Source organism: Panthera onca, chromosome F1, assembly GCF_046562875.1.
Source record: "Panthera onca isolate mPanOnc1 chromosome F1, mPanOnc1 haplotype 2, whole genome shotgun sequence".
Taxonomy (NCBI): domain Eukaryota; kingdom Metazoa; phylum Chordata; class Mammalia; order Carnivora; family Felidae; genus Panthera; species Panthera onca.
The window spans coordinates 65,715,943-65,737,457 of record NC_138355.1 but is presented as its reverse complement, the minus strand read 5'-3'; the positions used below and the strand labels follow the sequence as shown (position 1 = coordinate 65,737,457).

The window sequence follows — 21,515 nt, the reverse complement described above, 5'->3', positions numbered from 1 at the left end:
CGGGTGAGTGCGTTGCCCCCACGGCGGAGCCAGGGGGACCCGCGGCCCCAGAGGCCGTGCTTTCCCCGGGAGCCAGGACTTAGCGGAACGTAGAAGACAGTGGCGCATTCAGAAACGTGAAAAACCGAGTAAAGGGCCCCGTGTTATTTCTTGTGTTACTTCCTGGGATTAGCCAACGACCGACAGCCGGTCTTGTTAGCCTTCCCCACCCAGCGGGCTGGAATGGCACGTCCTGCCATCACATGCACCTACCAAGAAGGAAAACAAAAGAGCGGAGCGGGCTCGTGCGGCCTTGCACCGTCCTGCTAAGAACAGAATCCGCCTGCATGAAGGGACTGTGACGTAGGAATTACATCATTCTGGTGACTTCCACAGAGGAGTTAAAAGATCTTATATTCGCATTTAAAACTGACGTTTCAGGGGCACCTGGGTGGCTCAGTCGGTTAAGCGTCCGCCTTCAGCTCAGGTCACGATCTCACGGTCCGTGAGTTCGAGCCCCGCGTCGGGCTCTGGGCTGATGGCTCAGAGCCTGGAGCCTGCTTCCGATTCTGTGTCTCCCTCTCTCTCTGCCCCTCCCCCGTTCACGCTCTGTCTCTCCCTGTCTCAAAAATAAATAAAACGTTAAAAAAAAAAATTAAAAAAATAAATAAATAAAATAAAACTGACGTTTCACAACGTAAATGTGGTAAAACTCATGGGAGTAATTTGAATTTTTAGTATTTCTTCACTTACACTGGCACGAAGTAGCAAAGAAAAACAGCATGAGAGAGAGAGAGAGAGAGAGACAGAGTCACCGCAGAAGAAAGGGAAAAGCTCCTATTCACTACCTCTCGTGACGCCCCACCCCCCGCGCTCTCATTCGGGACGAGGATCCACAAGTCACTGGCCGCCCCGACCATGCCGCTCCCGCAGTCCCACCTTCCACCTTCCTGCTCGGCCCGGCCAGTTCTTCCTCATCCTTCGGGACGGCCAGGTCAGCTCTCTTTCCAGGAGAGAGCCCCTCGGACCCAAAGCACCCCATGCATCCCTCCGCTAGAACTGAAACGATGTTCACGGGTCCCAAATACGAGCGGGGACACTACCTCGCCTGAGTTGTGAACGCCTCCTGCACCTGCCGCCAACCTGCTGAACACCTGCCTTCCGCTGGGCATCTCAGGTCCCGCCTCAACAACTCCCTACCACTTTCAGAGTTGACGCTGTGATCCCTTTCATCATCAGGCCCCTGTCCCTGTTCCCCTCCAGCATGTGCCCTTGCCTGGGGGGCTTCCTTCACACCCCCCAGGCAGGTGGCTCTGCCTGCAGGGGCTGCTCTCCCCCCACCCCGGGGGGCCGTACGCTGGGGGGCCACGCCTGGAGATGGGGGTCCACAGTCAGAGCTGCTGTCGGCCTTGGCCGGACCAAGAACATCCCCATGTGCACAGCTCCCTCAGGCCACACTAGCCACTTGTCCCCGCCTAGTCCCCCTGGGACGTGAAAACAGCTCCCGCCCTTTCAGGCACCAAATGAGCCTTTTCCTGGCAGAGAGGTGAGGACTGGATTCCTCAGCCCCTTACAAGGAAGCCTCCACTGCATACTCCTGCTTCTAGGCCCAGGGCTCCTGCTTGTGACTGAAGTTCCCTGTGGCTTCAGGGGGCTGCTTGGGTGACTGGGGACAAAGCAACTGACAGCAGAGTGCCCGTGGGGTTGGGGAACGAGCCTGTTAGGTGGCAGGTGGGACTGGGGCAGTTCCTGTCCGGGCGCTGCGGGGGGGGGGGGGGGGGGGGGGTCCGGCCAGCACTGCTCCTGGCCCGTCAGCACCACCTTCCTCACGCAGCCCGGACCGGCACCCCCTGATACGTGGCAGGCAGGGCTGGCCACCCCACCCATAACCAGAGGGCCGCCAGACCTCGGGGACTGTTAGTGTCTCGGGCTTGTGGGGGAGACCGGTCTTCACAGATCGGGTTTCCTGGGTTCAACGAGGAGACGGGCTCTCACGGGTACTGTCGTCATCCTGACGGTCGCCTTGTCCGCTCCTCCCCTCTCCTTCCCCACCCCAAACCAGCCCCATGGAAAATCTTGAATCAGGAGCTGCAGCTGTTGAAGTCTGGGGCTCTGCAGAGCCTGGCCCAAGTGGCATAGGCTTTTCTTCCTCTGCAGGAGCCTCAACAGCCATCCCCAGGCCCCAGGTTGGTGGCTGACCCCTCCCCGGGCCCCAGGTTGGTGGCTGACCCCTCCCCGGGCTGCAGGGACAGTGGCTGACCCCTCCCTGGAGAGCTGGCAGCATCTTTCCTCTCCCGGTCCTACAGTGAGTAGACTTTAGCCAATGCTTGTTTTCATAACCAAAAGTTAATTCTGATTTACTTGTTTTTGGAGTTTTTCTGAAAGGTTTACAGTTCTCCTGAGGATCATGGTAGACATTTTAGGACATCACAAAATCAGATTTGGAAAACATGGCATAGGACGTTCCTTTTAAAAGCAGCCCCATTTAGGCGCCTGGGTGGCGCAGTCGGTTAAGCGTCCGACTTCAGCCAGGTCACGATCTCGCGGTCCGTGAGTTCGAGCCCCGCGTCAGGCTCTGGGCTGATGGCTCGGAGCCTGGAGCCTGTTTCCGATTGTGTGTCTCCCTCTCTCTCTGCCCCTCCCCCGTTCATGCTCTGTCTCTCTCTGTCCCAAAAATAAATTTAAAAAAAAAAAAAAAAAAAAAAAAGCTGAAAAAAAAAAAAGCAGCCCCATTTAAAACTGCATCTCAAATAGCTTAACATCAAAATTGCCAGACTCATTAAACAGCAAACGGCCTCCACGGGCAGCATACTAGTAGCCTGTGTCGGTTTCAGCCAAATGGTTTTTATTTACCTGCAACTAGGACACGTGGGTGCAACCTGGTCGAACTCAGCCGGGCACAGACAAGCAGGGGTCTGCAGAGAAGGTTCCGGAAAGGAAATCCCATCCACACTAACAACAGCTCGAGGGAGCCACTTGACAGCGATAAACGATTAAAAATGATCCCCCAAAACGAGCCAGCCAAGACCACGCCGCCGGAGACACAGAACTTTCCTCTCTCTGTGCCCCCCTCTCTTTTCACCCCTCAGTGTTCGAAGAAAACACAACATGTATGTTCACATCCCTGTGTTTTCTCTGCAGTGGACTCCAGAGGCAAGGATTTTCTTCTGGAAAACCCTCTGGGCCAGTCTTTAGGCAAACCCTTATATCCTCTACGTGCCGATGTCATTCTGGTTAAACAGAATACTGAACAACAAGAGAAAATGATTTCCCACCTCCGGCTCCCACCAGGTAAATGGCCACAAGGATGCCAGGTTTCTCCCGCCTGGGCCTCAGCATCTCAGACAGGCTACTGGAGGTGGACAGAGTCCTAAGAGCCCCAGAAAGGCACATGTTGGCAGCTACACTGGGGGCAACCACCCGCGAAGGCAAGCACAGCAGAGAACCCCACTCCTGGCTAGGAAGTCACCCAGGGAAGAGCTCTCAGGCTGATAAATAGCATCGCTGAGGGCACACAGGTGTGCAGGTTCACCTGTAGCCTGTCTTCACCGTCAGTTATCTGAGCCACCCGTGGAGGGACAAGTCTTCTGGACGAACTGTCCCTCCCACTCAAGGGGGAAGCAGTGGGGGTACGGGGGCACCGGGGAGCTCACTCCATGGTGGGGGCGGGGTGCAGTGCTGATCTCGGGGCCTGTGGTCCCATGAGCATGGTCAAGGCCACCCAGAGCCAGTGCGGAAATGGAAAACTCGGGCTCAGACCCCAGGACATTCTGCAGAAATTGGGTAGGACCTGTGGCTTCAGGATGGACTTTCTATGCAGTAAGGAGCTGCCGTCTACACTGTGGTCAGCTTGCTTCCACCACGGAAGGGAAAGGAAAGGAAAGGAAAAAAAATGTTCTCTCCTGTTCCCACCCCAACCTCTGCGGCCCAAGAACTGCCTTCTTCTCAAGGTTCATGAGATTTTGCCCTGGGGTCTATTTTTCCTGGATATTTCCCTGCTCCCACTCTGCTGTTATTCTGGGATTTTCCCCCAAGAAGAATCTCTTGCCGTATCATGGCCTGATAAACCTACTGCAAACAACAACAAAAAGCCATAGGATTTCACACAGACAACAGTCTTTAGCAAATTTCTGATTTCATGTGAGACCCATAGAAAGGCAGGGATTTGGCCAAGGTCACACAGCTGTCAGCGGCCGGGACCAGACTACAACCCAGGTGTTTGCTCCCGGCAGGTGCTCTGTCCACCACCTGGTCCGACAGCAGCTACCAGCACCTTGTTGGGAGGAGGGAACGGGAAGAAGGAAGACCTAGGCAGAAGGCAAACCATGTCTCCTGCAAAGCTCGTGCACTTTTCAACACGCATTTTGATGAAACTATGATTCAACAGTGTTTTCATTCACTACCCGTGGTGACTTAACTAAAGTTGGGTGTAGTTCTCTTTGGGAGAGGCACCTGTGGCTCCCACCTCTTCTGTTGTCGACTTTCCCCCACCCCGTGTCCCACGGTTCCCAGAGTCCTCCTGTGGCCGCGGAGCCCCCAGAATGGGGCACAGAACAGGGCTGCACTCCTCCATGCTTCTGGGACACGTTCTGCTCCTTAAGGCCCAACAGTCAGAACGTTTCCCTTCTCTGTTTAGAAAACTCCTGTTCATCCTTCAAAACCCAGCTCAAATGCTGCCCTCCTCAGGAAAGCTTCCCCAGCCTTCTTGGCATCCGGGCCAAGCTGGTGCTCTCCCCTTTCCACTCCTCTGTTCCTCCTCTGTGAGAGCATTTGCCACATGGTGCTGCGATGTCCCCACGCTCTCCAAGGCCGCTGCTCGTGAGATTTGGCCCTGGGGCCCGTTGTGCTAGTTACTCCCCGCCCCCTCCCTGACCCCACAAATAGGAACCCCTTGTTATCTCACGGCCTGGTAAACCTCCTGCAGAAAACCTAACTCAGTCATTGCCAAATACCCGGTCCCCACTACAGGAAAGCACACAAGTGTTTACAAAACTGACCAATGCAGGCGGGGCCCTGGCTCCGCTGATTTCGATTTACTCCGGAAAGGAGCTTCCCACCGGGCTCGCCGGCCACACTATGAACGCATAAACCCAGGGTCAACCTGCGGCATTGGCCGAAGACGCAACTCCACTCACTCTCCTTTCTGAAGAAGTCTGACCATCTGGCTCCTGTCTCTCCATTCAACCTCTCCCCAGGCTCAGCCTGTTACCGTGCGAGCGGGAGACGGGGGCCAGGCAGAAGGAACTCACCTATGACATTCCGGATGTCATCCTCCTCCTCCGGGCTCAGGGTGGGGCTGGCGGAGGCCCCGCCCTGCCCCATGGCAGCGTCTCTCCCCATCGGGTCTGTCTGGACTGTGGTGGGAGGCACCAGGGCCGTGGGTGGAGCCTCGGTAAATGCGTCCCCAGAGGCCCCTGGCACGGAAGCCGAGGCCGGAGGCTGCTGGGTGGCTGTGTGGGCCACGGTGGTGGCTGGTACCTGAGTGGAAGGTTCCAGGCCTGCCCCCGTCGTGGGACCTGGAATCACGGAGGAGGTCTGGAGCGGGTCTGGGAACCGCGTCGCTGAGGGGGACAGGGTGGGGTCGGGGGAGCTGGGATCTGAGGGCGAGGCCGCGGCCGAGGTCTGCATGTGGGTCATGCCGGAGGTGCCCTGGTGGGTGGCCACCGGCCTCCGGGGGGCGCTGGTCAGCAGGTCGTTGTGTCTCAGAAGCTGATCTTCAATCAGCAGATCCACTCCGTTGTCACCACTGAAAAACTCGTCTTCTGGGAAACAAACAGAAGGTCATCTGTGATTCGGGCGGAGGAGCACTGTCAGGCAGGCAAGAGTATGCGATATTCGGCAGATTAACAACAAGGTTTCTTTCCTCGACATGACGGCCTGATTCAGAGAGGCAGCCCGGCTGGGATTGCAGAAGAGGCAGGTGGGAAGCAGCAGAGATGGGAGGGCTCTGCATCTCCTGGAGGGTCTCTGAACAGACCGCCTCTGAGCTCCACCCGGTCTCCGGGGCACCGGGAGGACGCACAGCCACGACCTGAGCTGGAAGAAGTCACCCCACCCCTGTCCACTCCCCTGGCAGACGCATATGGAGCACATCCAACAAGGGTGAGCAGAACAAACATCCTTCCCCTTCATGGAGCTTCTGTCCAATGGTGCAGACACTAAACAATAGACAGCACACTTACAGTGCTTGGGGGAGAAAGTCGAGGGGGGTGAGGCATGCCCCGGAGCAGGGAGGCGAAAGGAGACTTCCAGTAATGGATAAAGTGGTCAGGAGGGAGATGAGCAGAGGCCCTAAGGAGGTGAAAGAGTTGGCCAAGCAGCCATCAGAGGAAGAGTATTCTGGGGAGAACAGCAGCAGTGCAAAGGCCCTGAGGCCAGAACCTGCCTGTGAAGGCTGAGGAGCAGCCAGTGTGAGAAGCAGAGGGTGTGAGGGGAGAGTAACAGGTGACATCAGGGAGGACACAGGAGCCACATCACATTGGGTTTGGCTGCTGTTTGGACTTGAGTTCTTCTTGTGCATGAAATGGGGGACTGTACACGGTTTTGAGCAGAGAAGGAATATGAGGCGGCAAAGATCTCTTAGGACACAAAGTCTAACCACAGATGAAATAAACAGAGAATTGCATTTCATCTGTTTGTTAAAACCACCATTAAGGAACTGAAGCCATGGGCAGGGCAAAAACGTTTGCAGTACATACAATTAACAAAGGACTTGTTCCAGAATATGTAAAAGAAAAAAAAATCCCATAAGTCAGTAATTTAAAAAGACAGGGGCACCTGGGTGGCTCAGGTGGTTAAGTGTCCGACTTCAGTTCAGGTCATGATCTCACAGTCCGTGGGTTCGAGCCCCATGTCGGGCTCTGTGCTGACGGCTCAGAGCCTGGAGGCTCCTTCAGATTCTGTGTCTCCCTCTCTCTCTCTACCCCTCCCACACTCATGCTCTGTCTCTGTCTCAAAAATAAATAAACATTAAAAAAAAAAAAAGGCAACAAACATGGTTAAAAATGGGCAAAGGGCACCTGGGTGGCTCAGTCGGTTGAGCATCCGACTTCAGCTCAGGTCATGATTTCATGGTTCGTGGGTTCGAGCCCTGCATCAAGCTCTGTGCTGACAGCTCAGAGCCTGGAACCTGCTGCGGGTTCTCTGTCTCCCTTTCTGCCCCTCCCCTGGTTGCACGCTCGCACGCTCTCTCTCTCAAAAATAAATAAACATTAAAAAAATTTTTTTTACATGGGCAAAATGACTATGCCAACAGCTAGGTGAGCATCAACTGTGAGGAGGGACAGGGGAGAAGCCCAGGTACCTGGAGGCAGGAACAGGTGCGGCGGGGGGCGGGGGCAGGGGTCTGAGCACATCATCCCACCTCCAAGCCTCAGTGTCCTCATCTGCAAACTAGGAAACCAGGCTGGGGGGTGGGAGTGGGGGGTGCACAGAAGTCCCTTAAAGCTCTGCTGTGTGATCTTCTGCAAGCCCAGAGAGGTCAAGTGACTTGCCCAAAGCTGCTCAGCAAACTGTGAGACGATACAGCAGGAACTCTGGATAATTCGTAACCGCAGGCAATTTTCCCATGACCTGGCTGGCCCGGAGAGGCCACGGCAGCAATCGGACCCCAGAAGGGGCGTGTGGCTCAGAGGATGTGCAGATACACAGGGTGCAAACGGTGACTCCTTCCCCACCCCGCCGACCCCCAACTCACGCTGCTCTTCGATGTTGTTCTCCTCCTCCGGGACCTTGGCCTTGTAGTAGGTGATGCCCCGGATGACAGTGGGCTTGGAGGCCGGTCGGCCCCGCAGGGGGACCTGCCTCTGTAGGGGCCGCTGTGGCCTCACCACCTCGGGCGGGGCCAGGGGCCGCGTCTGCAGGAGCTCGATGGAGTTGATCTGCTGGGACACGGTTTCTTCCTGCAGAAACCGCTCCTCATACTGTTCAGAGGGGACACAAGTTAAGGTCAGGTCACTGGCCAGACAGGCAGTGGTAGGAGGAGGCAGTGCTGGAGCCGGGACACTGTCCTACGTGCTTTACGGACGCCAACCAATCTTCCCCTGAGTCCCACGAGGTAGGAGCTATTTATCACTCCCACGTACACATCAGGAACCTGAGGCACAGAGACGTCATGTAAATTGCCCAAGGTCCCACAGCAGGTAAGTGGTAGCAGCAGGATTTGAACCCAGGCCCTCTGGCTCCAGCACGTGTCTCTGTAACGTCCACACTGTGCTTTCCAGCCTAGGGCTGCTGCGTGACTTAGATCTTGTCTCAGTTGTTTCCGGGGAGGTCTGTGTGTGGGCAATGGTGTCCAGGCTGGGACATGAGGCCGGAGAACCAAGATGCACCCCTCGGGATGAAGCTTTTCCTTCCATGATCAGAAGGAACTGCTCCACAGCCTCCCTGATGCATCCAGGATAAAGTCCAAAGTGCCTGGCCTGGCATTTTCCACCCTCTTAAGCACGGACCTGGACCCAGCTCAGCATTCCCCTGTCTTGTTCTGTGCCCCCAGCCCCAACCCTTCCTTGGTGCTTCAGTCACCTGGCTGACTCCTCAAACTCTCGGCTCTCCTGAGCTGCCGGGCCTTTGCTCGGACTGTTTTCTCCATCTGGAAGGCCTCCTCTCTTCCCCCCTCTAGCTACTTATCATAATGTACCCATTTCTCAAGGCCCCGCTAACCTCTCACGTCCTTAAGAAAATAGTCCCAGCCCTTCTCGTTCATAGTTAATCTTTGTTTCCCAGTTCTCACTCTGCACTTTGTGGCAGAAACTTCTAACCAACCACGTAAATCCCGTCTCCTCGTTCCTTTCTAATGGGAAGCTGGCTTTGTGGGAGGGGCCACGGGACAAAGTCCTGGCCAGTGGGGTATAAGGAGAAGTTGGTGGAAAGAGCTTTTGGAAGAGCTCCTTAAAAGGGAGGCTGAGTCAGCTGGAAGGCATCTTTCGCACTCTTCCTGACTGGTCTGGCCTGAAATGCGGACAGGGCGGCTAGAGTAGGGCAGCCCTCCTGTGACCAGGAGGGGATCTGGAGGATGGATGCCACTGACGGCACCATGAAGTTAACCACCCACCACGGTCTGCCTGCCCCTGGAGCCCTTCTACACGAAAGAACAGCAGACTCGGGCCTTCTCCTCAAGATGCTGACACAGCTCCTAAGGGACACAAGTCTATCCCTTCTACCACAGCACCTCTCCCAGCCTGCCTTCCGGGGGCATTATTTAAGAATTTGCCTCTGCAGACCCTGTGGAATAGAAGGACAGCAATCACCTCTTGCTCAGTTCTGATGCCCCCGGCTGGGCGCTCCTTAATATTTACATTGAATTTCCCTTAAGTCATCTCTGTGCCCAACATGGGGCTCAAACTCATGACCCCAAGATCAAGAGTCGCTTACTCTACTGACTGAACCACCCAGGCACCCCCCGTTGCGCTGAATTTTTTAATCAGAACAAATCCCGAGGAACAGTCTACATTTGTGACTGGCATTGGGATTCTGTCAAATGATGCTTTAAAGTAGGCAGCCCATGACCCAGGCCTCTTTTTTTTTTTTTTTTTTTTTTTAAGTTTCATTTATTTAAGTAATCTCCTCACCCAACATCGGGCTTGACCTCATGGCCCCGAGATCAAGAGTCGCACGCCCCTCCGACGGAGCCAGCCGGGCGCCCCGACCTAGGCGTCCCGACAGCACCGAGGACGCTGCCGTGCTGGTTCTGGTCCAGCGGAAGAAGCGCCCTGTCCTCCGTGGAGCTGCTGCCCAGGCAGTGGCCTCTTGTGTCCATGGCGTGGCACGCTCTCTGGGTCCTGCCTCGGTCCATCTGGTCACGTAGCCGCCCCCAACCCAGGATCCCGATCACCCACCACTGAAAACAACAGACTTTGGGCACAGGTTCCTGGGAGCTGAGTTCAAAGCCAGGGCCGCCCACAGGTGGGTCCAGTTCCTGAGGGGTGTGGCCCTGACCTGCTCTCAGGAGGAGGGCTCCGGGGGCTCCATAATGAAGAGGAGGCTTCCTGTCGCCCCCGAGCCATGGAAGCCCCCTCCTCACCACGACGAGGTGGGCAAGCGCCCCTAAATCCCGTTACCTGAGACCCCAGTGACATCCCCCCAGAGAAGCAGAGCCCACTGAGAAACAACACCTCTGTCCCCGGAGGCCCAGGGTCCTGAGAGGCAGGGCAGGGCCTTCAGGGTCACAGAATATGAGCTGGAGGAAAGCCAGCCCGAATGGCCAACTTTCTCACTTTGCACAGAAAGAAGCAAATAAGGCTCTTGTTTTGACCTTAAAAATCTGGCCTGGAGGAAACCTGGAGCCCTTCCCGACCACACCCCCAAGGCTGTACTGGGTTTTCCCGTGACAAAAGAGCTGAACCAGGTGACAGAGCAGACATGGCAGCCCCATGCTCCCTGGCATCCCGTGGGGACCGACTTCTCCAAAGCAGGGGCCCCTCTCTGCCAGCCTCCCCTGGCTGGGGCCAGAGAGCTCTCCAGAAAGGGGCAGGCGTGTGCCCAGGGGAGCCCCCACTCCTGCCACCTGCCCCCTCCTCAATTCCCATTTCGGCTGGTGAGGTGAGCTGGACTAGAGATGCAGGGATACGTGGCCTGTGGGGAAGAATTTCAGTGGGCTCCCATTCTGACCAGACACGTCCCTTTATGGCATTTTTTAACCCTTACGACAATGAGGCAAGGTAGAGAGCACTTTACAAATAAGCAAAGAGGGGCTCGGGGTCATTTAGAAATTCGGCTGAAGGTCAATCAGTGAAGTGGCTGAGAGGGGCACTTCCGAATTAGACCCAGGGCTGCTGTCTTTAGAGCCTGCACGCTTCCTTACATTAAGCCACACTGCCCACACCAGTGACCATGGGACTGACTTGTCTGCCATCCAAAAACTCGTCTACACCCCCAAGCCCACAAGGCCATGGTCTGGCTACTGCCCAGCAGACTTGGGGATCCCTCATTTCCCACTGGGAAAGGAGGCTGGGAAGCTGAGAAGAGGCCCCCAAGCGCCTGACTCAGACGCTGTGGGCCGGCTAATTGCCGGACCCTGGCCTCCCTCCGCATTGCAAAAGCAGGTTGTCATTTCTTCATGGTAAACCCCAGGAACTGTCTTTAATTCCAGGCTCTCCGGGACAGGCGGGAACTGCAGTTCCTTCTCCCAGCCAAGCAGATGGAGTAAGACCATGGCGGCCTCTGCCAGAGAACATATAATTTCCCTGGATCCACTGGCGACAGGCTGTGCTGGGCGGCCGCTGCCCCCACCAAGCTTTGATTTCCTCTCTCTGTTAATCCAAGAGTCTGTTGTATGACTTCAACTCCTGGCGTCCCTGTGTCCCCACTCCCAACCCGGCCCCCAGAGCCCCTTGCCAACCCTCCAGGCAACGACCTTGTCAGAGAGAGGCCTCCAACAAATGGCCATTCACCACGCCGAGAAACCCCAACATCATCGACGAGAACCCTGAAAATAACCACCGAACCCAGCACCCCATTTGTCCCCTTTTGAGTCATGGGGTTCGCTACAGAGACAGAAAGATGAAGCGGTGGGGGGGGGGGCAGGAAGATCCTAGCCTTGGCCTTCCCCCGTTCCCACCCCTCCCTGGCCCAGGCTCTACCCCCTGGCACGGGAGGATTGTGCTCACCTCAGCAGCGTGCTGAACAGGGATTTCAGGAGGGGAAAGGGCTTTGCTGAGCAAGGACAAAACGGGTTTGGTGCATTTGATTTGGTTTACTGTTTGCCCTCAGGAAATATGAGCCGGGTTGCTGAACATACCACATAATGTATCATCAAGACAACAGACGGGTTCTCAGGCTCAGCCGACTGGGAAACTGGAAGCCAGAGAAGGCAGGGAATGCCGGACTCCGCCAGGCCCTAGGCCAGCTCAAGTTGCCAGATGGGCTGAGACAGGAGTGGCTGGGTCCCAGGTGCGGTAAAAGGGTACCTCCAAGTTCCCTTCCAGCCCAAATGTCCTCAGCTTTTTGGTTTATTTAGAAGCTCAGATTTGGGGCACCTGGGTGGCTCAGTTGGTTGAGCGTCCAACTTCGGCTCAGATCATGATTTCACGGTTTGTGAGTTCGAGCCCCATGTCAGGCTCTGTGCTGACAGCTCAGAGCCTGGAGGCTCCTTCGGATTCTGTGTCTCCCCCTCTCTCTGCCCCTCCCCCACTCATGCTCGGTCTCTTTCCCTCTCAAAAATAAACGTTAAAAGAAAATTTGTAAGTTCAGACTTGTTCAAGGATGACCCACTAAGCTGACTAAACACATGCTCAGCAGCTAGTGCCTTGGGGACAACTAAAAATGAGAATAAAAATAATTGCTTAAGAAACATGGTATTTCCAAAAAATCATCAAAGCAGTCATCATGGGCAAAGCCAGAAAATTATTGGCCTTCCTTATACTTATTTTCTGGTCTGGAACTGGTTTTATTTTCAATTCCTTCTTGGGCAGGGTGCAAGCACCGTATGGTCTTCAGGGTTTCTGGCCTCCACAGTCCTGATCTGCCCACTGTCCTGCCTTCAGAATACATGTGCCCAGGATTTCCCCTAACCCACAGCTGCCGCCTGCTTGGCATCTCTTTTACGAGTCTCCAAGCGTTCCGAGCATCGGCTGACTTCCTCTCTTACCCCAGTTCCTAGTGGCCCAGGCAACAGGCTCCTACACAGCAATGCCTAGCCCTTCTCTACGTGGCAGTGCACAGCAACGGCTCAGACGCTCTGAGTGTCCAAGGCCCTGCGCCCTGCCTGCTCCCCAACACCCTGCCAGGGGACACCTCGGCGGTACACCTGGAATCCAGGCTCTGCCACCCACCACCGACTCTTGGCCCGGTGAAACACTTCAACACTCACTCACGGAGCCCCTCTGGGCCGCAGAGTCAACCCTGCCCCATCACACCCACAGAACTGCTATCTAGATAAAATGACACCGTGACCGTGAAAGAACCAAATCCGGCAAAGCTCTGTGCACGCGTGAGAGCCATGCCAGGTCCGCATGGCAAGAGGAAGGTGACCGGGCACCAATGGGTTCCGCAGGTGGCAAGTGTGGGGCTCGTGGGGGTCAGAGCAGAGAGGGAACGGGCACAAAGCAGGCTGTGCTCGGAGGCCAGGGAGCCGGGGCCGTACCTCGGGGTGGGTGTAGGCGGCCGCCGCGTCCCTCTGCAAGGCCGAGCGGACGTCCGGCATGCTGTCCAGGAGGCTCTTAGAGCAGTTCTCTTTCCCCCGCTTGTTCATCTCCGTTCGGATTTCTTCCATGTCTTCTTTGATTTGCTCATTTTCCTTGGTGAGGTTTTTGGAAACTTCCTGAGAAGAGAAAAAATGTAAAAAAGAAAATCCATGATGAGGCGCTGGGTGGCTCAGTCGGGTAAGCATCTGACTTGGGCTCAGGTCACGATCTCACGGTTTGTGAGATCGAGCCCTGCATGGGGTTCTATGCTGACAGCTCGGAGCCCGGAACCTGCTTCGGATTCTGTGTCTCCCTCTCTCTCTGCCCCTCTCCTGCTCAGTCTCTCTCTCCTTCAAAAATAAATAAATGTTAAAAACAATAAAAAAAGAAAAAAGAAGATCCATTAATGTGCTCTAAAGATGAGCAGAAGGCAGCTGGCAGCCATCTTCGGGTCAGAGCTAGAAATGCAAAAGCAGGCTGAGAAATCGGCCAAGAAGTGACTGGGGCTCTGGAGAGGTCCGGCCCTGTGCTGAGGGCCAGATCCCAGGCAGTATTTCTGGGCCAATACGGCTCTGGGGCGTCCCACTGCTGGACATGCTACCCCAAACTCCCATAGCTTTCCTAGTCATGACACTGCCTTGTCTCTAGGTCACCAGGACACCTGGCTCCTTTTCTGTCATTTGCACACGGTCGTCCTTATCCGGCGAGAACTAACACTACAAAAACTTCCACTCATACCCCATACATGTGTACCAGCAGCTCAATGAACAGAAGAAGGGTTTTTAAAGCAATTTTAGAAGAGGTGGCTGAAGACATCTACTTAACCTGCATTTCTAGTGAACACAAACTAACCCCCAGCACTTTGAAAGCATCATTTACATAGAAAACCCACAGGCTGGTTTTAAACTTTCCTATTTACCCATAAAAACAGATTCCCTAGATGACTTCCACCTGGCAAAGGAATGGTGTTCCAGTCCTGGTTCATACTGGAAGGGACCGAAGGCGCATCTAAGCCAACCAGCACTGGTGAGTACCTCCTGTGTGTCTGAGGAGCAAAGCCTCACGATACCCTGGGGTTCTTGGTCTGGGGGTGCGGGGGAGGTGCCAACTATAAGTGGGAAGAAGGTGAGCGTGGCAAGAGGAAGGTGACCGGGCACCGATGGGTTCCGCAGGTGGCAAGTGTGGGGTTCGTGGGGGTCAGAGCAGAGAGGGAACGGGCACAAAGCAGGGCCCCAGAGGCGGTGACGCAGCACGGGATTTGAACCAGCCTGGGTACCCACAGGCTCAGAGGGGCCCTTCTCCTCTGGTTATTCTGAGGGAGGTTGGTTTCCTGCATGGAGACCCAACACTGTCCTGCTCTGGCCTGCATTCTAGTTTGCATGAGCATCTGAGTTTTTATTTTTTAATTCTTTTTAACGTTTATTCATCTTTGAGAGACAGAGAGAGACAGGGTGCGAGCCGGGGAGGGGCAGAGAGAGAGGAAGACACAGAATCCGAAGCAGGCTCCAGGCTCTGAGCTGTCGGCACAGACAGGTGCCCCGTGAGTTTTCAGATGTGATGTTCTCCTTGGGCCGTGTTTATGACGTGGGTAGAGGAAGCCACCATGTAAAACAGAAGATGCATTTGCTTTCTGTCTTGGGGACCGTAAAAGCACAGACGTTGACAGGCACAGCCCTGCAGCCTGGCAGGGTACTAAGTCCTAGAGGAAAGCCGCGGTAGCTCCGAGTGGGGTGTAGAAGTATCCAGGCCGGCAGTAACCCCCCGGCATTGTGGCTCCCATGGCTCCCACGGGGGCTCCCCTGACCAGTCTACTAGGCCCCAGAACCACCGGCCACGCCATTCTCCTGGCATTTCATTTCACGGCAGATTTCGAGCACTGGAAGGGCTTGATGTGTTCTGTGGGGCGCAGGCTAAGCTCGTGTCTCTAAATGGCAGTTAACTGTGAGAGGGAAAGCCCCTGAGAAAGAAGTCTTCTTTAAGGAATACCCGGAATGAGCAGTCTTACCGGGTGGGCAGTCATTCCCGATAGGTGTTGTCAGGGGCGGTCAAGTGCGATGGTTAAGAGCAGGGGTTCTGGAGGGAACAGTCTGGCTTACATGTCAATGTTAGTCCTACTTCTTTGATCCTAGACAAATCAAAGTCCCTGAGCTGCAGTGTCCCCAGGGGTAAAATGGAGTAATACTAGGATTTTCCCTACGGATTATTAGGAGTAAATAAGTGCATATATATGGAAGCGCATGGGACGTGGTGATTATTCTTGACAGGATGTTACAGCTGGGTGCTCTAGGCCCCTGCGGGATCCCAGAATTCAAGCCCTTCTCAGATGGGGAAACTGAGGCCCAGAGGAACGATGTCGTTTTCCTCAGATGACAGACACAAACGTGGCAGAGCTGGGCCCAGCACCCAGCCTCCTGGCCCTTGCTTCCGCAGTTCACTTGTGGAACCACTAAGACGGCTGGGGGGAGGGTCCTGGAGCTCAGCCAGTTCTCTGAGCAGTGGGGAGCCCATCGGAGGGGCCTGTGAATGTCGCAGTGTGGTCTCAGGGTATATGACAGGATACGCATATGCAGAGAAATGCAGAAATGGCGGATTCCCCTAAGTCCTTGCTACACAAAGCACGTCTCAGGAACCTGTTAGCAGCGCAGTCTGGGGCCCCTCCCGGGCACCCGCGGAATCAGAATCTACGTTTTAACAAGACCCCCAGGCGATGTGCATACACATCAAAGTTTGAGAAGGGTTGTCTTAAATGTTGGAAGCTTGGGGTACATCTGCTGGAAACAGGGCCAAAACGTATGAAAGGGGCTGTTTTACCGGAGCCAAATATTAGGATTCACACATTTCTTTTTTGTTTTTAAAGATTTCATTTTTTAAAAATTTCTTTTACATGTTTATTTATTTTTCAGAGCCAGAGACAGAGAGCATGGGCGGGGAAGGGGCAGAGACAGAGGGAGACACAGAATCTGAAGCAGGCTCCAGGCTCTGAGCTGTCGGCACAGAACGTGACTCAGGGCTCAAACCCACGAATTGTGAGATCATGACCTGAGCCTAAGTTGGACACTTAACCGACTGAGACACCCAAGCACCCCGAAACATTTTACCTGTAAGTAATCTCTACACCCAATGTGGGGCTTCAACTCACAACCCCGAGATTAAGAGTCTCCTGTTCTACCGCGGAGCCAGCCAGGCACCCCGGGATTCACGCCTTTCTGTACCTCCACGAGCACCTGCTAAGAGCAGCGTCCAGGCATCTCCCCCATGAATTCTCCACATCCTGAGGCAACACGGCCCAGCAGGCTCAGCGGTTCAGTGTTACTTCTTCATTAATGCATTAATGTGCTCAGTGCTGGGCACCAAGGGGTCCAGCAGAAGCCACAAAGCCCAGGATCCTGCTCTGATAAAGACCACACCCTCCACCGAGGGGAAGAAAGCAATAAACAGGAAAGCACCAACTAGTGACAAGTGGAAGGCAGGGCGAGGCGACAGAGGTAGCTTCTGACTCCTCATCGAGGTCAATGACTCTGTCTCTAAGGTGGGGGCTGAGGCCCTCGGACTCCACTCTGGGTGGATCCCGTGGCAGGGCCCGCATAGCCTTACGGCCAAAACAAGATTCCGCCTGATTCCCGAACACCCTGCAAGAGTCCGCATCGGCCTGTGCGCTCACTGGGAGAAAAAGGGGCGGCCCCCCAGATTCACCTGCTCCCTGGACCCCGGGGGTTCTAGGACCCTGGAGGGGCTTTCTTCTCACTGATGTATGAGTCCCCAGTGCCCTTTCTGATTTCAGTGAGGAAGCATTATTTTGGGTTTCAGCACGGGAGGGTTGACATGGCACGGCCTTGAGCGCCCACGGGAACAACAGAGTTTACTCTCCTGAATCAACACCCGGCTGGCGGTGACATCACCCCACCGGCCAGCCAGGCCGAGCCAGGCGGTGTCCCCCAGGATGGCACAGCGGCTCTTCCTCCTCAACCGCCCGCTGACCCGGCCACCTCCCCCCTCCCCGGGGGTGCTGGCCCTGCAGGGCTCCCCACGGCCCCCTGAGAGTCTGGCTTCCCCGTGGGGCACTTCTCAGGAAGTACGGGGGAGGCTGCCCACACAGGGCCCTCTAGACTCAGCCCTGGCAGAAGAGTGAACCCCATGACCTCATGCTTGGGCTCTTCCCCCGGGACAGCTGCAACCATGACGTCCGTGGCGAGTGCTGCTTGGCTCACGGGCAGCGCTGGCAATGTGGCTGAGGAGGCAGGCAGGGGGTCTACCTGGCAGGGGCCGGCACACCGCACGGTGGCCGCCAAGGATCCCGGTGCTATGAGGAGGAGGGCGGGGAGGAGGGCGGAACAGCCAGTGGACAGAAGGCTGGCACCAGAGGCCGGGCACAGCCAGGCGCAGCACTTAAAGACCCGAGCAGAGCCAAGGACCTGAGAGGCGCTCACAGAGCAGGCGGCTCGTGCTGGAGGGACACGCGGTCGGGCACCGGGCACGGGAGGGTGCGAGCCCAGGGCGCGAAGGGGACCAGCGTCCCGTGCTGACTACAGCCAGATGCGCAGATACCAGAGGAAGGAACCAGGAGAGGGGCTGGGTGTAGGCGAAGTCGGGGGCACAGCTGGCACGCGGTTGGCCAGAGCCATGGAGGGTCTGGTGCAGGTGGGTGGGATGGGGGCAGGGGCCAGGGCCGAGGGGGAGACTGAGCAAGAGCGTGAGCCGGCGGTGCTGGGACCTGCTGGGACCTGAGGAAGAGACACCACGGCGCAGGGCTCTGGCCGCTCGCTGTGGCCCCACTCCCCCTGCCTGGAGCCCTGGACGGCGCTGCCGTGAGGGGAGGTGCTCGCTCCGAGGACCAGCCCACACCGCCATTGCCACCAGAAGGCAGGTGATGGGACCGCTCTGGGAATAATGACGCTGCCCACCCCCCCCACCCCCACCCAAGCAGGCCTGGTGTGGAGAATGAACCAGGGGCTGCCTGCACGGTGCCAGGCACGGAGTAGGACTTGGTGCGCCCAGCGAAGCTGGAGTGGGACCCCTGCGACCCCAGCAGCAGACAGGCAGGTGGGAAAGGGCAAGTGAGCTAAGGTTCGGTGGGCTGGGCAGGAGGGAAGGGGACGGCCCCGAGGCTGCTGGGTCTTAAAGAGACGCACCAGACACCTGCAGGAGGAGACAGAGCTGGACTGCGGCTGGGCCAAGCCTGGGCCCCAGGTCATGCAGCAGGCACGTGTCCCCACATCCCAAGAGGCCACCTGACCCCATCGCTCGATGGCTGGGAGTACACAGGGCCCGATACAGATGGCAAGCCTGAGGGCCCAGACACTGGCCTTCCTTGAGGGGGTGAAGGTGTGGGGGTGGCCGGATCCTGGGTGGGGGGGCCCACTCACGGCTCCTGGTCACTCGCCTGCCCTTCCCCCTCTGAGCCGTCCAGGACACAGCGAGGACCAGGTGGCCTGGGACAGCCGCCCCAGCCGACAGCTGTCTCCAGCCCCTGGTGAAAGAGCTGGTGGGGGAGAGCAGCTAGAAACAGCCGGTGCTCCAGCTGACAGGACCCGGAGCGATCCTGGAGCACGGATGACGGAGCTGGGCAGGCCGCCTGGGTGCAGGGGCCACCTGCTGTCGCCTCCAATCACTCCCCCCGCCCAGCCCCAGACAGCTGCTGCGCGTCTAGCCCGCATCAGCTGTGGGGCCAAGACCCGGAAACAGAGATGGCTCAGGCCCAGGTTGCCCTCAAAAGTCCAGAGCCTGGAAGGACAGCCAACCAAGCAAAGAACAAGAAGTCCCAGGCCTCTGCTGGTGAATTTGCTTTAGGGGCAACCTCACCCCTTTAAAACAGCCACGGGCTCCTTCACGTCCTGGCACCTACGAGCTGCTCCCAGGCCAGCAGACGGAGGGCGGGCTCTCACACCTTTAGTCTGGTTAGCCGAAAGAAAACCTTTCTTTCCACAGAGACAAATTCGATTTGAAGTACATACAAGCCCAGGAGACAGAGTATATTCACTCGAACCCATATTCAGATGTAATTGAATTAAATAACATTAAAGCCGAAATTTATCTTAGAAATATTATCTCCAACCCTTTCCCCTTTCACAGATGACAACACAGTGGTCGGACAGGGTGGGGGACACTTCTCTCCAAGAGTAGGAGAGGCAGGACGTGACCAACTGCAAAAGCAGATTTGCTCAGGAAAAACAGTGAATCCTGGGGGTGTCTAGAAGGGCATGGAAGGCAGGCACAGAGGGAAGGCCTGGAAAGAGACAGTTCCCCTAACTCACGGCCAGGCCTGCACAGACGAAAATTACATTTTCCTATTAGTTGATGAAAAGATACATCCCCTCGAGTCAGGAATGCTCCTGTGATCTTGCCTTTCAGACCAGAAACACAAAGGCCACCGAATCCTTTGGTTTGAAGAAGAAGCCTCAGCAAAGCCTGTGCTGGCACATTCTGGGGAGCAGGCCAGTTCTGAGTCTGGTAACTACATCACAGAGTTTTAAATTTTTTTAATGTTTACTTTTGAGAGATAGAGCATGAGCAGGGGAGGAACAGAGAGAGAGGGAGACACAGAATCCGAAGCAGGGTCCAGGCTCTGAGCTGTCAGCACAGAGCCCGACGAGGGGCTCGAACCCACAGACCGCGAGATCATGACCTGAGCCAAAGCCAGATGCTCAACCGACTGAGCCACCCAGGCGCCCCATTTTTATTATTTATTTTTTGCATCACAGATTTTAAATCTTACTCGGACACAAAGCTGTCAGGGGAAAAGGCTTCGGAGAACACACAAGGTTCCACGGTGACCATCTGTGCTCACGGACAAGTTTTACAAACCCCGGCAGACGCGTGTGAGGAGAAGAAGAGTCGAGTCACCCTCCCAGAAGGTGCAGGGCTTCCGCAACAGAAAGCACACTCCGGGCAGCTTGCAGGCACGCAGCTGTGTTAAGAGCAGGGGCTGTGTACCCACACATACACGTGGACATACGTATCCACAGTCACACGCATATCCAAGTACTTGGGAGCACTGACAGGTGTCCTGCTGCCACGCGGGGGTGGGGCACTTCTTCACAAAGACCTGCAAGTTGTGTAGGAATGACTTAATCATACTAAAACCCTGATGCTAGAAGAGATTATTTTAATGACCTGTCCCTCTGTCCTTTTCTCCACTTTGATAATCAATCTGCTCCTGGAAGCAGTATTTGGCACTGGGCATAGGACCCCATGACTCTGTCCTGCTGCCTTCAGAATCCATCCCCGGGCCTGGGCAGCCTACGAGGTTTCGGGTCTCCGGGTGCACTCAGAGCTCAGGGTAAAAGTCTTCTCAGCGGAATCACTGTCACTGCCGGGCCTATACGCAATGAACAGGGTTTGCCTTTGGAAGCCACAGATTGTCCTTCTAGACTTCCGATTCCCACCTCTGCTGGCACCTATTCTCTGTGCCCACCCACCCCTGACTCTAATGTAACTCATACTCCTGAATCTCCTTCCCCTTCCCAGCCACTGCCAGGAGAGGGTCAGCCTTACTCTGCCACATCCAAGGTCCTGGACCGCTGACCACCTTGGATGTTACTTCTCCCTGGACCAGTTCTCGAGGAACGCCCGCGGGGTTTCGGGCCTCCACCAGGCGAACAGAAAAGATGTGTGGGGGGTTAGGTTTCCGGAATACAGTGAAATGGCCCTGCTCTGCTACACTCTCCAAACTGACGAAAGCTAGAAAGTCTGACCACAGCAGGTGCTGGCGGGGACGTGTGTGGCACTTTCAGTCCCCGCTGGAGGGAACGTAAACTTGAACTACCACTTGGGAACACAGCTTGGCAACCCCCTGCCCTACAGATGAAGATGAGCGTAACTAACGTCCCAGAAGCTCCCTTCCTACTTACACACCACAGAGAAATGCACACGCGTGTGGGCCAGGGACACAGACAGGGACGTGCATGTACAGGGAGACTCCTGGGCTACTGTGAATTATAAAACTGAAAACACACCCCGTATCCATCATCAGCACAACGGAGTGATCAACCGTGGTGCATTCACACAATAGACTACTACACGACGATAAAAGTAAATGAACTACAGGACACAAAACCACGTAGGTAACTATTAAAAACAAGGGGTGCCTGGCTCGCTCAGTGGGTAGAGCATGTAACTCTTGCTATCTGGGTCATGAGTTCGAGCCCCACGCGTGGCGTGGAATTTACTTAAAAACTACTGAAAACAAAATTGAGGGGCGCCTGGCTGGCTTAGTCGGCTAGGCGTCCGACTTCGGTTCAGGTCATGATCTCATGGTTTGTGACTTCGAGCCCCACGTCCAGGGCTCTCTGCTGTCGGCGTAGATAGAACCTGCTTCAGATCCTCTGTCCCCCTCTCTCCTTGCCCCTCCCCCACTCACATTCTCCCTCTCTCTCGAAAATAAACAAATATATTTAAAAAATAAATGTTTAAAAAAAA

At 55.7% G+C, this 21,515-nt stretch overlaps 1 protein-coding gene across 3 annotated transcripts in view; it reads right to left on the bottom strand.

The window, feature by feature from the left end:
- Nucleotides 1-21,515, bottom strand: part of OLFML2B (olfactomedin like 2B) — a 37,673-nt gene that overhangs the window by 6,327 nt on the left and 9,831 nt on the right. For 2 of the 3 annotated variants that reach the window (XM_078441060.2, XM_078441058.2), the window contains 3 exons: nucleotides 13,061-13,237; nucleotides 7,676-7,901; nucleotides 5,229-5,741 (listed from right to left, as the gene is read on the bottom strand). In XM_078441060.2, the coding sequence (XP_078297186.1) occupies nucleotides 5,229-5,741; nucleotides 7,676-7,901; nucleotides 13,061-13,237 (916 nt within the window). The remainder of the gene's footprint in view (nucleotides 1-5,228; nucleotides 5,742-7,675; nucleotides 7,902-13,060; nucleotides 13,238-21,515) is intronic. The other variant, XM_078441059.2, reaches the window with a different exon arrangement.